Raw genomic sequence first — 16757 nt, 5'->3', positions numbered from 1 at the left:
ACTTGCTATATCGTTTGCACTCGCGCTTACACAGCAAATTTCGCTTTAATTTACGCTCATCATTTGCATGCGCGCTTGCAATATCGTTTGCACTCGCGCTTGCACTTATAGTTGCGCTCTCGTTTTACTGTCTCGCTTGCACATATTAGTGCGCGCTCACTTTGCGCTCATTGCATACTCACTTGCAATATCGTTTGCACCCACGCTTGCACACGCAGCAGCGCTCTCGCTTTGCGCTCAAAACGTGCGCTCGTCACTTGGATCTATTTTCGCTCAAAACTTGCACTCTCGCTTTGCGCTCATTGTATGAGCTCGATCTGCACTTATATTTTGGCATTCATACCGGCGCGCTCTCGCTTGTGAATGCATTGCACTCAGTCGCTCAACAGTCAAATATAACTCAATAGACCACTTGCCCAAATAGTCACTCAACATTTTGGTTGTTGTCTTCGCTATATCGTATCAACTGTCTGTAACAGTCACTCAAGTATAGTTTAACACTGCCAGCGTAATATATTGAGATTTATTACGATCGCGCGCATTTGTTAACATTCTTGAATTGCTCTTCGCTTGTTGTCATACATTAAGTGAACTTTTATTTGTTTCGATTGAAATTGGTTTCAACTGAGCATCACTTATAGCATCATGACTAACAAGCGAGGAAAGAATAGGTCTATGGACGAGTCATCATCAGAGCGTGTCGAAGCTCTGTTGGCCGTTTACAAAAATGTTACAAACGACATAACACGCATTAATAAATCATTAAAAGATTACACTAAACCAGTAGAGCCATTTGAAATTGAATGTCGACTTGAGATATTGAACCGCTACATAGAAAAGGCCTTTAAGACACAACAAGAGTTGGACGACATTAACGCAGATTTAGTGCCTCGGTCAACGTTAGAAGATTTGTGTGTATCGACAAAGGCACTTCTTATGAAGCGAGGTAGTGATAGCCAACCTAAAAGTGAGAGTCCCGCGAACTCTACAATGATTAGCTCAGTGTCACATTCTAGGAATCTACCGAATATAAAGCTGCCAAAGTTTAGCGGAGAATATTCGGAATATAAGAATTTCATTGGACTTTTTGAGAGTTTAGTCGACAACGAGCCAGGGTTATCAAATATAGAAAAGTTTAACCACTTGTTGTCATGCTTGGACAAAGAAGCATTAGGCACTGTCAAGGCATATCAGGTGACAGATGCAAATTATCCAAAAGCGTTAGCTGCTTTAAAAAATGTGTACGACAATCAGTGTCTCATATTTTTTAACAGCATTTCAAAACTATTTGATCTCCCACACATGTCCGAACCGTCAGCATCATCTTTGCGCATGCTGATAGACTCAGTCCGTGCCATTTACGAATCTCTTTTATCGCTAGGATCTGATAAGCAGATTTCGAATGCCATGCTCATCCATTTGGTAATGATGAAAGTGGACGCTGGCACGCGCTCTAGGTGGGAAGAGAATCTTGACTACAATAAGCTTCCATTGTGGCAAGATTGTGAAGCTGCCTTGAACAGACGGTATCAGCATTTAAGTGCTGAAGACTCATCTGGTCCACGTCGTAAGGTAGCTCAGGATAATAAGAAAAGAATTGGGAAAACTTCTCTAGCTGTCGCTCTGCCAAGTGAGCCGCAGAGTCCCAAATGCGTGTTTTGTAAAAAGAACGATCACTTCATTCACTCGTGCTCGTCGTTCGCAGCAATACCTTGCCAGAAACGTTTTACGTTCGCAAAGAGCTATCCGCTCTGTATAAATTGTTTGCGAACAGGACACTCAGTGGCTGCTTGCAAATCAGCCCACTGTCGTGTGTGCTCTAAGCCGCACCATACCATACTGCATAGATACAGCTCTGAAGCGGCTCAAAGTAGCTCAGCAGTTGTATCAGCAGTCCCTCGTGTCACTTCGTCACAGATTTCATCTGTAAATCACGCACGGATAGCCTCTGATCAAGTTCTTTTGGCAACTGCAGTTGTGAAGATAAAAGATCAATCTGGATCTTATCACTTAGCTAGAGCTTTATTAGATTCCGGCTCGCAAGTAAATTTCATAACTGAAGAACTGGCAAAACAGTTGAAATTAAAACGGCAAAGATCTGGGATTCAATTGTTGGGCATTGCTAATTGTCAGTCATCTGTTCGGCACAGCGTTCAAACTTCGATAGCGTCCCGAACGGACGACATAGAAATCCGAACAGACTTTGGTGTGTTACGTTCCATTTCGTCGTATCAACCAGAGAAGCACACTGAAGAGATCAAGGTACCTGATAATGTACAATTAGCTGATCCTCAATTCCACAAGCCGCAACGTATTGATTTGTTGCTCGGTGCTGATATCTTTTTTGATATATTAAGAGAAGGCAAAATAAAAGGATCCGATAACAACCCAACATTGCAATTGACTGCCTTTGGTTGGATTGTATCTGGTCGCTGCCGAACATTGAATGCAGCTACTAGTTCGTCGACTTTCATTAGCGTCGTAAACGACGACATAGCTATAGATTCAATAGTTCGCAAGTTCTGGGAGTTGGAAGAAAAGCCAAATACAATTAATTCGAATTTGTATACCCCAGAGCAACAACTGTGCGAGAAGTCATTTGTGGAGACTATTTGCCAAACTACCTCGGGTCGTTTCAGAGTGTCGCTGCCATTCAAATCAAGCCCACATTGTCTTGGTACGTCTTACGACACAGCCAAGCGACGATTTCTGGCCTTGGAAAGAAGAATGAGCAAGCAAGAAGACATTCGGCCAATGTATATTGACTTTATGAAAGAATACTTGGCCTTGGGTCACATGAGCCCAACTAACAATCAAATTCCGAGAGAGCCGCATTATTTCATCCCATATCAATGCGTGCTAAGACCGCGCAGCGCATCCACTAAACTTCGAGTAGTGTTTGATGCCTCTAGCAAGTCCTCCTCTCAATTGTCGCTGAATGATCTACTCATGGTGGGTCCGACCATCCAGCCGCAGTTATGGGAGACTTTGCTAAGATTTCGACTTCGTCCTTGGGCTGCTACAGCAGACATCGCTAAAATGTACCGTCAAATTGAACTTGACGAGTCCCACCGCAACTTTCAACTTATTGTGTGGAGGGAAACGCCCACTGATCCGTTACAAATCTTTCGATTAAACACAGTAACGTACGGGACAGCGACTGCTCCATTCTTAGCAATTCGATGTTTAAAACATCTAAGCGACTTGCATGCTTCCACTCATCCAGCTGCTGCAAGATCGTTAGCCCGAGATTTCTATGTTGATGACCTGTTGACAGGAGCAGATAGCGTCGAAGAATTGTGCTTGTTGCATCGAGACTTGATAGCAATTCTTCAAAAGTTTGGATTTCCTCTCACAAAATGGTCGTCCAATTGTAAACAACTCGCAGCACAACCAGCTAGAAACGATATAGTTATTGGTCATCAAGAGGACACAAAAACATTGGGATTAATTTGGAATCCAATGAATGACAGCTTTAGATATTCCATGAACTGTCCAGTAGAAGTTCAACAGACCAAAAGATCCGTTTTGTCATTTGTAGCAAGGTTATACGACCCCTTAGGTTTGTTAAGTCCGATCGTAACTCGTGCGAAGGTCCTTTTACAGGAAATGTGGTTGCACAAACTTGGGTGGGATGACCAATTGCCTGTTCAAATGAGGCAAGAATTTGAGGCAGTAACTAGCTGTTTCTCAAATCTAAACTCGTTGCATATACCTCGTTACGTTGGCACACTTAAATCGAAAGGATGTCAAATCCATGGATTTGCTGATGCCTCAACGAGAGCTTACGGTTGTTGTTTATACGTAAGAATGCAAACAGATAAGGGTATCACTACCAGGCTGCTAGTCGCTAAATCTAAGGTAGCGCCCTTGAAAACAAAATCTGTTCCGCGGCTGGAGTTGTGTGCTGCAGAATTGTTAGCTACCTTATGGGATGCGGTAAGGAAAGTACTTGATTGTCCTATTAATCAAGTCACATTTTGGTCAGACTCTGAGGTGGTGCTTCATTGGCTGCGAATGCATTCATCTAGCTTGAACACATTCGTTGCTAATCGCGTTGCAACCATCCAAGAGTTGACAACTAATGTATCTTGGCGTCATGTACCAACGAAAGACGACCCAGCAGATATTGTATCTCGGGGATGTTCAGTTGAGGAGCTTAAAACATCATTGTGGTTTTGCGGACCAGGATTTTTAAAGCTCTCTGACACATTGTGGCCAGCCAACCCACAAATCACCCTATCAAAGGAGTTAGAGCTGCTAGAGAAGCGTAGAACTGCAATTACTATGATCGCGGTCGATGAGGTAGCAAATCCTATGGGCAATCTTCCCGCTGATCGCTTACATGGAAATAGGCCATTTGAGATCAGTGGAGTGGACTTTTGCGGTCCAATACTAGTTTCGCTGGGAATTCGGGGCAAATCGCCAGTCAAAATGTATATTGCCATATTTGTTTGCTTTACTTCGAAGGCAGTGCATCTTGAATTAGTCACCGATTTAACCACAAATTCATTTCTAATGTGTTTATCCAGGTTCGTTGGTCGACGTGGGCTTGTCCGGAAGCTGTACTGCGACAATGCCACCAATTTCGTGGGTGCTGCACGCACGCTGGACCTCAAAGCTACGTTCCATGGCAACACAGCGGACATGGAAATGTTTGCTGCGGAGCGGGGCATGGAGTTTGTATTCATCCCTCCTCGAGCGCCGCATTTTGGCGGCCTTTGGGAAGCGGCGGTGAAATCCGCCAAAGGTTTGCTGCTGAAAGCGATGGGCAGCGCTCGACTACGGCAAGACGAGGTGGCCACCGTGCTGGTCGAGGTCGAGGCCGTGCTCAATTCGCGGCCAATGGTCGCTCCCAGCAGCAACCCCAACGACGGCGAAGTGCTCACGCCAGGGCACTTCCTGATAGGAGCAACGCTCGTGCCGCTGCCAATCGCGTCCACAGAGCCAGTCGACGACGCCAAGCTGACACTCTTAAAAAGATGGCAGCTGACATCCAACATCAAGCGTCGATTTTGGAACGACTGGTCAAGGGACTACCTGCTCAGCCTGCAGCAGAAGTCAAAATGGACGAAGGAGAGACAGAACATACAGGTCGGAGCAGTCGTGCTCGTGGGAGAGGACAACGCTCCTCCACAACAGTGGATGCTAGGCGTGGTGACGGAAGCCATAGTCGGAGGAGATGGTAGAGTGCGCGTAATTGTCGTTAAGACAAAAAATGGCACATATAAAAGGGCAATTCATCGCGTTGCACCACTGCCACTCCACTAATACACCATGTTATTGAAGCCCTGCGGCCTTTCAACGCGGCCGATGTTAAGGCATTTGGATTTGCCTTCTGAAATATTATTATATATTATTATAAGAAATTGAATTATTATGAAGTATTAATTATATATTATTATCGAAATTGTATAGGTTAAGTAATTGAAGCTGAACCACTGTACAGAGAAGTTGTTATTGTACACGCTAGCACGGGAGTGTCGCTCTCCAAAAGATCGCTCTCTCGCTGCTCGCTGTTAGATGCGCATAGGTGCGCTCTCTACTGTGCAAGCTGCGCTTGCGTTCATGTTAAATTTAATAAATTCAGTACAAAATTGAACACCGGTGCCAGCACTTCGTATATTTCAGAGAGACCGCAAGTTGCTGTCTACTTTTTTTTATATTATACACTGGCCATCGAAGGACCAGACTCCTTTTGGAAGGACAGTATTTGTATGGAATGAACAATACAAAGAAACAAGACGACCAATCATATCAATTTAAGCTATATTCGACCCTCAACAACCTTTCGAATTGCATACAGATATCAGTAGTGTAGTATCCATGTACGGATGTAATTCTACTGCACAAAATTTACAATAAGCGGCATGTGGTCGAGTATTTTAGCAAAATAACTTCTCTTGCTGAGTTCAAGTATCACTCTTACGAGTTGGAGACAGTTTTTAATGTAGTGAAGCATTTCCGCCATTACTTGCTTGGCAATGATTTCGCCCTATTCACGGACTGCAATTCGTTAAAGGCAAGCTTCAACAACATTAATATATCTCCAAGAGTCTTTAGGTGGTGGGTATAACTTCAGGGAGATATGGGCTTGGAAGAAAATACATACATTGTTTTGTTTAGAAAAATTCAAAGGAATGACAGAAATCTTTGTTTTCCTATGATACCCAGAGCATTCAAGTGGTCGGTCATAAACCACGTACATAAAGCAATAATGCATTTTGGATGGCCAAATACGTTAGAGAAGACATTTTGTCATTATTTGTTCAACAATATGTCGAAATACGGTAGAAAATTGGTTGAAAATTTCATTATCTGCAAATTATCCAAATCAAAGTCTGACAAAATTCAATCAGAGCTGCATTCTATACCAAAAATAGAGATCCCGTGTCATACCCTGCATATTGATATAACGGGAAAGTTAAGTGGAAAAGAGAGGTTAAGAAATACGTAATTGTCTTAATTGATTCGATCACCAGATATATTTTGTTATATCATTCCACACAGATTGAGATCTTTTACTAACCCTAAAGAGGCGTAAAAATTATTTTTGGGTCATCGATAGAGGAGGTTACTAATAACTCAACTATTAAAATTTGAAGCTTCTAGTTTTTATACTTTAGGAGATATAAACTTTTGCGGTTTGTCACGCCCCCTGTGGGCGGACATATATCCGTCGAAGCTTTTTGGTCTTGGGTCGTCAGCCCGAGTATATATACCAAATCTAGCATTAATATATATAATCAGGTCCGATTTGCCACGCTCCTAATGGGTGTCCACATATAATTTTGAATTTATTTTTTCATTTCATTTATCTTTATAGAATCATAACATTAGCCTACGTGCGAAATTTCAGCGTTCTAGTTTTAAAACTCGAGGAGATACAGTATTAACCGATTTGCCACGCCCCCAGTGGGCGTAGATATATTCGGGATGGGCGTAGATGGGTGGTCGATGCAATTCTGCATTCCAAATTTCAGCTTTCTAGCTGTTGAGCTATCGAGATTTTTCGAATAGCCTTAAATTATTAAACGATTGAATTTACTTAATGATTAGTTTATTAGCGATTATTAGAGTTTACAGAGTTTATGTGATAGACGCGAGCAAGCGACTAGGCTGTCGTGCTGTCCGCTACTATGTTTGGAATAGTCAATCTAACACTGCATCTGCTCTAAACAAGAGTTAATTGCATACTAAGTACAATGTACGCGAGCCGGCGGATTAAGCTGAGCCGGTGCGTGGGTGAAAAAGACAACGCAAAAGGGAGAGCGTGATCTCCGTTACAAATTCTCTTAAATGATAGCATATTCTATGAACTGCCGCTCTTAATCATAATGAAGCGATGATTGCTGAGCCCAACATCCTCCCCCCGTTGAAGACTTAGTCTTCAACAGAATCCTTAAGGGGCAGCAAGCACAGCTTATTTGTAGCTCTTCTTATCTCGCCAGCTTCAGTTTTTAGTAGGGCTACCCGTGCAACGCCATCACTTCCAGGGATAAGTTCGATTATTCTGGCTAGTGGCCACTTAAGTGAAGGTAGATTCTCATCCTTCACAAGAACTATGTTGCCAACAGCCAAGCCAGGTTTGGAGGTTCTCCATTTCGCTCGCTGTTGTAACAAGTTGAGATATTCGTCCCGCCAACGAGTCCAGAACACCTGCTGGAGATAGCTTACGCGCTGCCAAGCATCCAAACGATTAAAATTGAGCCCTGTCAGGTTTGGCTCACTGAAGGACGAAGGAGGGCCACCGTTGAGGAAATGCGCAGGAGTCAACACGTCTATGTCTGATGGGTGCTCTGAAATCGAAACTAAAGGGCGTGAATTAACGACAGCAGCGATGTTGCAAACCAGTGTGCGAAGCTCATCGTAGGTTAGGACGGAGGACCCAACACATCGGTAAAAATGATGCTTCGCTGTCTTCACTGCAGCCTCCCACAAGCCACCAAAGTGAGGCGATCGTGGAGGGATGAAATGCCATTCGATTGAGTCTGCCAAACAGAAATCCTTCACAGCCTTCTGGTGGGTGTCTGACAGAAATAGACGCTTCAACTCCTGAAGCTGATTGCGGGCACCAAGAAAGTTTGTGGCGTTATCCGACCAGATTTGACTTGGCTTTCCTCTGGTGCATATGAAACGTTGAAGTGCATGCAAAAATGCCGCGGTAGTTAAATTCTTGACTAACTCCAACCAAATAGCCTTCGTAGCAAAACAAATAAACACACAAACGTAGCATTTCACAGGCGCCTTGTTTCGTGACTCAGGCTTGTAAAAGAAGGGTCCGCAAAAGTCGACTCCAGTCACTCCAAAGACCCGATAGCCGTCGACTCGATCCTTGGGTAGATCTGCCATTATGTGTTCAACGAGTCGGGGCCTTGCACGAAAGCAAATTACGCATCTCTGAATTACACTGGCTACAGTTTTTCTACCACCAATTGGCCAGTATTGGGAACGAACCAACGCTAGCACTGCTCGGGGACCAGCGTGCAAGTTTCGCTGATGGAAATGCATTATGATGGCTCTAGTTACTGGATGAACCTTGGGCAAAATAATTGGATGGCGACTATCAAAATTTAAAGTTGAGTTTTTGAGACGGCCATCGACACGTAGCAGCCCAATTTCATCAAGGAACGGTGACAGCGAGGCTAGACTGCTGGATGACGGAATCATTCCTTTATTTCGAAGAGCATTTATGTCGTCTGAGAGATGTGTTCGTTGAATCATTCTTAACAGTATATGAGTGCCGTTCCGGATGTCTGCTAGGGTTATTCCTGGACCATGACTTTTTTTAATAAACTTTGATACGTATGCAAACGTACGCTGCAAGCGGCCGAAAGAATTAACAAACTTGCAGTCCATAGAGACATCATGGACTGCGTCCTTTACAAGAAGCACAGTTCTTCGACGCTCAATTGAAGTTCTTTCTGGAAGTGCTGAGACTGGCCACTGAGATCTGGGCTTGCAGAGGAAACCTGGACCGTTGAACCAATGTAATGATGCATTTAAATCCGAGGGCAATGCACCCCGAGATAATATATCCGCGGGATTCAGTGTTGTAGGTATATAGTGCCATTCCATTGCTGATGTGAGATCTTGTATCGTGGCGATGCGATTTGAAACAAAAACGTTAAATCGTCCGGGCTCGTCATTGATCCAAGAAAGCGCAACAGTAGAGTCAGACCAACAATGAAACTCGCCTGCGAAAATGCCTAAGCGAGCCACTTCATTCATTAGACGCGCAAGCAACTCTGCCCCGCATAGTTCCAGCTTGGGAACCGTGAGCGTTTTTAGAGGCGCAACTCGAGACTTAGAGCAAAGCAACCTGCTGATGGTATGCTGACCTCTGGATACAATATAAATGCAAGCTCCGTATGCCTCGATGCTGGCATCGCAGAATCCATGGACCTCAACCTTCGATCCTGGTATTAATGATAGCCTGGGAAATGCACTACTAAGACCATTGCCAAAGTTGCTGCAAATGTCTAGCCATGCAGTGTGACATGCAGACGGGAGACTCTCGTCCCAATCAAGTTTATGCCTCCAGAGTTGTTGCAAGAAGATTTTAGCTTTCGTTATTACTGGGCCGACCAGGCCGAGGGGATCATAAAACCTAGCAATAGAAGAGAGAACAGAGCGCCTGGTGGGCTTAGAGGCTGAATTCAGGGCTAGATATGAGAAAAGAAGTTGATCAGATGCCGGATCCCATGCAAGGCCAAGTGTCTTTGTAATGTCGCTGCCATCGTTGAACCTAATGAGTGATTCCTTGTCGCAGTCTGTTACGCCGTCCAGTACCATGGGATGGCTTGAACACCACTTCCTCAATTTAAACTTCCCACATGCCAAGATTCCAGCTGTCTCTTGCATAACAAGTCTTGCTTCTTCGACTGAATTTCCTCCACTAATCAAATCATCAACATAGAAATCGCGAAGCAGTACGTCGGACCCGACTGGGAATGCGTTCCTTTCATCTACGGCAAGCTGATGCATGGCGCGCACAGACAAAAATGACGCTGGTTTTGTTCCATATGTTACCGTATCAAGCCTGAAAACTTCCAACTCATCATCTGGCGAATTCCTCCATAAAATGCATTGTAGATAGCTGTCCGGCTCAGGTACTTTCACGCAACGATACATTTTGCAAATATCGCCGGTGAGTGCAACTGGATAAGATCGGAAGCGCAATAATATGTCGACTAATTTTGGCTGAATGACGGGACCTGACATTAGAATGTCATTCAACGAATGCCCAGTTGTTGTAGATGCAGATCCATCAAAGACGACGCGAAGCTTGGTAGTTGTGCTATCATCCTTCAGAACGCAGTGATGAGGAAGAAAATATCTGCATAGATGCAATGAATCTAGAGGAACGCGTGACATATGACCAAGTTCAAGATACTCTTTCAGAAATGCTGAGTATTGAGACTTTATATGCGGCGAACGACTCAATTTCTTCTCCAAATTGAGAAACCGATGTCGCGCTTGCTCATAAGAATCTCCAAGAAGCTCGCAACTAAGCTTAACAGGCAGGCGTACTGTATATTGGCCACTAGCCAATCGATTGTAATGCCTCGCAAAATGCGCTTCGCAGTCTGAGTCTTCCTTGCTGAACTTTACAATGGAATCGCTGCAGCGCTCAACTTCCCAAAAGCGACGAACTAGAGTGTCCAACTTGATGTCAGCACAGGAGTCTGTAATCGGATCCAAAGGCGTCTTTGAAGCTATTAGCACGGAGTTGTGGTTGCGAGCCTCGCCACCTGATACAACCCAACCAAGACGAGTCTTCTGTAACAATGGAAGTCCAGGCATCAACTTGATTTGTCCCACACAGAGCAAATCATAAAACAGGCTAGCTCCGATAAGCAGATCTACTCGTTGCGGCCTATGGAAAGCTGGATCTGCCAACACTATATTTTGCGGTATGCTCCAATTGCTCGTATTCACATTAGAACTGGGCTGCCTGCCAGTTATATTTGTAGCTACCATAGCCGTTATGCTAGTTGTATATTCAGATGCATGAGCTTGAAGAGTGAGGCAAATGCTGCTGCCATCCATGGCAACATTGGAGTCGCCTACGCCGCATACAGATGCAACCGCTTTTGTTCTCTTAAGTTGCAGGAGATTCGCAAATCTGGCTGTAATGAGATGTAGTTGAGAGCCTGAATCTAAAAGTGCACGACAAGGAACAAGCTCGCCAAACCGATTCCTTGCCAGAACCACTGCGGTAGCCAGGAGCACAACGTCGCTGTGCCGATCCTGGGATAAGAGAGTAGTGGCTGGTGCTGAGGGCTGAGGGATGGTCTGTACTCTTGATGTTGAAGATTGTTGATGGGGCGGAATTGCTGCCTGCGATGTGCTGGAGTGGCCGAGGTGAAGAAGCGTATGATGCTTGACTCCACAGACCCGACAACTGCGCGAGCCACATTGTCGCGACTGATGACCTCCCTTGAGACAATTCAAACATAAGCCAGCCTTTCGGACCTCATTCAGGCGAAGACCAGGAGACAAGTTTGCGAATCTTGGGCATTTGTAGATTGTGTGCTCAAGATCATTACAAAAATTGCAACTGTGCGTACTGTGGCCGGTTATTAGAAATGCTGATCTGCTGGTAGCAACCTTACTGCAAGAATTCATCGGCTTACTTGACGAATAGTTTGTAAGAGCAAATTTCATCGATTCCAAAGTACGGCAACGAAGCTCAAGAAACGAGGAGACTTCTTCATATCTGGGTATCTGAAGAGCCATCTCTGAGTTGTCCAATTTCTCTTCCCATTTAGCTTGTGAGGCCTCATCAAGCTTCTGTAGCAGTATCTGAGCAATCATGGCACTGGCTATCTGCTCTGTTGTGCCCAGACTACTGAGCGCACGCATATGGACATTGAAGCTGTCAGATAGCTCACGCAGCTTGGTTATGGATCCGTTTTCTACTCTTTTGAGACCTAAGATCTTTACGATGTGGGCCTGGAAGATTAAACGTCGATTATCATATCTCTGCTTTAATAAATTTATGGCAATTGTATAATTATCATTAGAAATTTCCAAAGAGCGAACCGTATCCAACGCTGCGCCATCGAGGCAGGACCGGAGGTGCTGAAGTCTTTCCATATTGCTGATTTCTGGCCGACTTTCAATGATTGTAGAAAACATTGAGTAGAAATCAGCCCAATTAGCATATCCACCGCTGAACGTAGGTAGCTTTAATGGCGGCAACGCAGGTGCAGTCTGCAATCTGGGAGCGGATGCGCGAGGAGGGTCACTTGGACGACTAAACGTGGAACTGTGATGCACTTGAGCAGTACGACTTTGCACTTCGGACATTATTGTTGACTGCATGACCATTATTAAATCATCAAAGTCAGTGCGCAAATTGCTGGACATCTCAGTAAAGTCGAGCTCCTCTAGACTTTCATGGGCCTTGCTAAAAGAGTGGCTTAGCTTGTCGATATGCTCCAGTAGAACATTTAGAGTGCTGTCACTGTGATCGGCAAGAGCATCTGAATCGACCTTGGATTGTAGCTTTTTTACGCGTTCAAACACCGACTGTACCTTGAGCTTATAAAACCGCACGCGATCTTCGGGAGCAACTGCACTAGCATCTAAATTCGCCATGACGAGTACAGCAAGAGTAACACGATAGAGTTCAAAGTCGTTGGTGCGAGCGCGATTGCAAGAGTAAAGTAAATGTATATATGCTATAGCGCAGACACAAACTTGGAATAAGTCGTATTTGTCGAGCAGAGTACTTGCAACTTTAATAAACTGGCAAAGAATTATATTATGATACTCAAATAATATACACGTATGAATTGTTGCACACCGGTACGATTATTATGGACGCGCTCGTATCGCAGCCGTGGCGAAAGAGTGCAATGTCAACGAAGAATAACGGCAAGCATGTAATTACACTGTGCTTATGCAAACTTAATCACTTATAGATTGAAGCTATAGAACACGCAGTCACTAACCATAGACATAGTTCAGAAATTAGCAGATTCTTTATTAGATTGTCATTTGCAGAAGTTTTCGCATGTGTACTACTTTTACGGGCGCCAGTGTATTGCAGACCGAACGAAAGAGTGTCTGGCGAATTGGCAAAGTAACGGCACGCAACTAATCGCTATATACACTGCTTATGTTCACGGGTGTATGTATGTGTGTGATGCTGTCAATATATATATATGCAAATATGTAGAAAGAAACGAAAAGAGAATCACGTCGGGGTCACCAAATGTTGAGCTATCGAGATTTTTCGAATAGCTTTAAATTATTAAACGATTGAATTTACTTAATGATTAGTTTATTAGCGATTATTAGAGTTTACAGAGTTTATGTGATAGACGCGAGCAAGCGACTAGGCTGTCGTGCTGTCCGCTACTATGTTTGGAATAGTCAATCTAACACTGCATCTGCTCTAAACAAGAGTTAATTGCATACTAAGTACAATGTACGCGAGCCGGCGGATTAAGCTGAGCCGGTGCGTGGGTGAAAAAGACAACGCAAAAGGGAGAGCGTGATCTCCGTTACAAATTCTCTTAAATGATAGCATATTCTATGAACTGCCGCTCTTAATCATAATGAAGCGATGATTGCTGAGCCCAACACTAGCTCTTCAATTAATATGATTTCTGGCATATCGGAAAGGCATTTTCCAATTTACCAGAGATAAACGAGTATGTCTTCCAAATTTCAAGTCTCTAGCTTTAATAGCACCCATTCTTATGTGACAGCCAAATATAATTCAAGCCTTAAATTGATCAAACTAGTAACACGTCAAATATGGCAAATCAAGCACTATGATGCTTACACTGTGCAGTACACTGTGGTTAGGACTTGCAGAGGGGACTTGAGATGTGCCGCAGCTCGCCGCAAACTTCTAGGGAAAACATTACGAAGCCTAACCACCGCTGGTAGCTTAGTGCTTTCAGAGCGACTTGCTTGAGAAATCAGGGTATAATGGTTTTGTTGAAATGTATGTAACAGGCAGAAGGAGGCGTGGCAGACCCCACAAAGTATTTATATTCTTGATCAGGGTGACGAGCTGAGTTGATTTGGCCCTGTCCGTCTGACCGTCTGTCCGTATGTATGAACGCGTCGATTTCAGAAGATATAAGAGCTAGAGACTTCAAATTTTTTTAAAATGTCCGTAATTACAGCGCGCATATCAAGTTTATCATTAAAAATCGATAACTCATCCCGATCTTTTTTTATCGATAAAAAACCTTATCGAAAACCAGTTATAAAATTATATCTTCTACACCTTTATTGCTAGAGTCTTCAAATTTTTAATGTATGCTTATATGCAATTTATAGAATTTCGGCTTTTGTTAAAATTTACCCCCCACCCTTAAATTCACCCCCTCACCCTCACTTTTGTAAAAAGCGTATTTCAAATACTAGAGTATAAACGCGTCGATTTCAGAAGATATAAGAGCTAGAGACTTCAAATTTTTTTTTAAATGTCCGTAATTACAGCGCGCATATCAAGTTTATCATTAAAATTCGATAACTCATCCCGATCTTTTTTTATCTATAAAAAACCTTATCGAAAACTAGTTATAAAATTATATCTTCTACACCTTTATTGCTAGAGTCTCCAAATTTTTAATGTATGCTTACATGCAATTTATACAATTTCGGTTTTTGTTAAAATTTACCCCCCACCCTTAAATTCACCCCCTTACCCTCACTTTTGTAAAAAGCGTATTACAAATACTAGAGACTTGTGCTTTGGCAATTACATGCATATCTATGTTATAATCATAATCTGAAAGTTTCATGAAGATCGTACGTCCATAAAAAAAGTTATTAAACAATTAAGTTCTCATAGTAAGCGCACACTGCAGCCCATGCGTGTTTATGCGTGGGTGCTTGTGTGTGTATGTGTTTGTGTATGTGTGTGTGTGTATGTGTATGTGTGTGTGTATGCGTTTGTGTATGTATGCGTGTGTGTGTGTGTATGTGTGTCTGTATACGTGTGTGTGTATGTATGCATGTGTGTGCGTACGTGCCTGTGTGTGTGTGTGTGCGTGTTTCTTGTGTAAGCTGAAAGACGCGAAAAATTATTGAAATATCTATTGCTCCAAGGGTTCAGGGGATCTCGTAGTCGAGCAGTCTCGACTAGAGCTTTCTTACTTGTTAAGTTAGTATTAATTTTATAAAAATTCTAATCTCTAATAAATAGATGGGCTGTAAGGTGGCTCACCTGCGACCCACTTTACATTGCACTCGCGCCATGAGCAAATAGGAGTTTGTAAGTAATAAGATTTGTACTAGATAGGAGTTTGTAGTTGATAAGATCCGATTTAGTAGAATATAAACTGGTTAATTTTTTTATTTTTGTAGTGACTAAGTTAAGTAATAAGTAATATTAAGTAAGTAATAAGTTAATAATAAGACATTGTTAATGTAGATTAAGTAGGATTTGAATAGTGGGTGGGCCCGCGATCGGCAATGCGACCATGCAGCTTAAAAGCTCGCTGTGGTGAGTCTGCATTGCCGACGCCGACCAAGCAGAATAGCAGCGAAAGCTGCAAGCGGAGTTTAATTAGTTTTTGGCAGGCACCGCGATCAAACGCATTTTGTTGGAGTTTTCGACATTCGGCACGAGCGGTCGCGTGCGGGTCAGAGTTTGACACTCGGCGCGAGACAGACGTTTTGTATTAGATGTAGCGAGAAGACGAATAGTTATAATGAATAAACTGAGTATAACCGAAGAAAATATCGTGTTTTTATTGGTAGTTAGTTCCTATCACCCTATTAACCTTCGTCATTAACAATGGGCGTGGTCGGCGAGGCACACCCCACGTGGTCACCTAACCTCTATCTGGTATATTTCCCCCCTTTTTCTCTAACACTGCATGTCCCGTAGAAACTTAAAAATTTCTTGTAAGTTCAGGCCCTGGTGAGACTGAGTCTCTTACCCCGGCCTAAGAAAAGTAACCTTACAAATGGCGCCCGAGCAAGGAATGCAGGATAGCGTAGTATACGGACGGCGTAAAGACCCGCCGGTATGCTCAAGTAAAGGTGCTGGGTAATAGAGGTGATCGGTGGGCTGTTTGTGGAGGTTAGTTTTGTGGGAAAATAGGAAGCTGAGGTAATGTGCGGATATAAAGCAGCGAAAATTAAAGGGAAAACAAGTAAGAACGTTGCAGTCGGGCGTTACCGACTGCGGAATGCTCATTCACATCCCATCAGCAATTTCGTAGTTAAGTTTCGCTCTAATACTATAGAAAATACACCTAGACAATGCATTGACCTAGGAAAATGCATTTTCCGATTTTCCATGCCTCTAGTGGGCGGATCGGGAAAATTTTAACACTCTATAAATCGGAGATATGTTCCAAATTTTAAGTCTCTAGCTTCAATAGCGCCGAAATAGATTGCGTTCATACGGACAGACGGACGGACAGCAAGACGGAGACTGCACAAAACCAATATACTAATTCACTTTCGTGAATGAGAACAAGTAAGAAAGCTCTAATCGAGACTGCTCGACTACGAGATCCCCTGAACCCTTGGAGCAATAGATATTTCAATAATTTTTTGCGTCTTTCAGCTTACACAAGAAACACGCACACACACACACACAGGCATACATACACACACACGCATACAGACACAAACGCATACACACACTCACATGCACACACACACACAAACACATACATACACATACACATGCACACACACATACACAAACACATACATACACATACACAAACACATACACTCACAAGCACCCACGCATAAACACGCATGGG

General features: G+C 43.3%; 3 protein-coding genes and 1 pseudogene across 10 annotated transcripts in view; 1 reads left to right on the top strand and 3 right to left on the bottom strand.

Annotated features, from left to right (window-relative positions):
* The window catches only part of Atg2 (Autophagy-related 2), a 274490-nt gene that overhangs the window by 60925 nt on the left and 196808 nt on the right, over positions 1-16757 (bottom strand). The gene's annotated exons all lie outside the window — the stretch shown is intronic.
* The window catches only part of Myo81F (unconventional myosin 81F), a 281418-nt gene that overhangs the window by 254625 nt on the left and 10036 nt on the right, over positions 1-16757 (bottom strand). The window lies entirely within an intron of this gene.
* On the top strand, positions 4440-5285 carry LOC149270964 (uncharacterized; annotated as a pseudogene).
* Positions 7044-13912, bottom strand: LOC149270963 (uncharacterized). Its single transcript, XM_089461807.1, has one exon. The coding sequence runs from the start codon at positions 12604-12606 to the stop codon at positions 7384-7386; it is 5223 nt and encodes a 1740-aa protein (XP_089317933.1). The 5' UTR covers positions 12607-13912; the 3' UTR covers positions 7044-7383.

This window comes from Drosophila arizonae, chromosome 2 (genome assembly GCF_054131065.1).
Source record: "Drosophila arizonae isolate 15081-1271.41 chromosome 2, UAZ_ARI_1.0, whole genome shotgun sequence".
Lineage (NCBI taxonomy): Eukaryota > Metazoa > Arthropoda > Insecta > Diptera > Drosophilidae > Drosophila > Drosophila arizonae.
This window is presented reverse-complemented; position numbering and strand designations above follow the sequence as displayed.

Excerpts from the sequence above, each read along its gene's own strand:
- LOC149270963 (XM_089461807.1), bottom strand. The coding sequence starts at position 12,606 with ATGGCGAATTTAGATGCTAGTGCAGTTGCTCCCGAAGATCGCGTGCGG.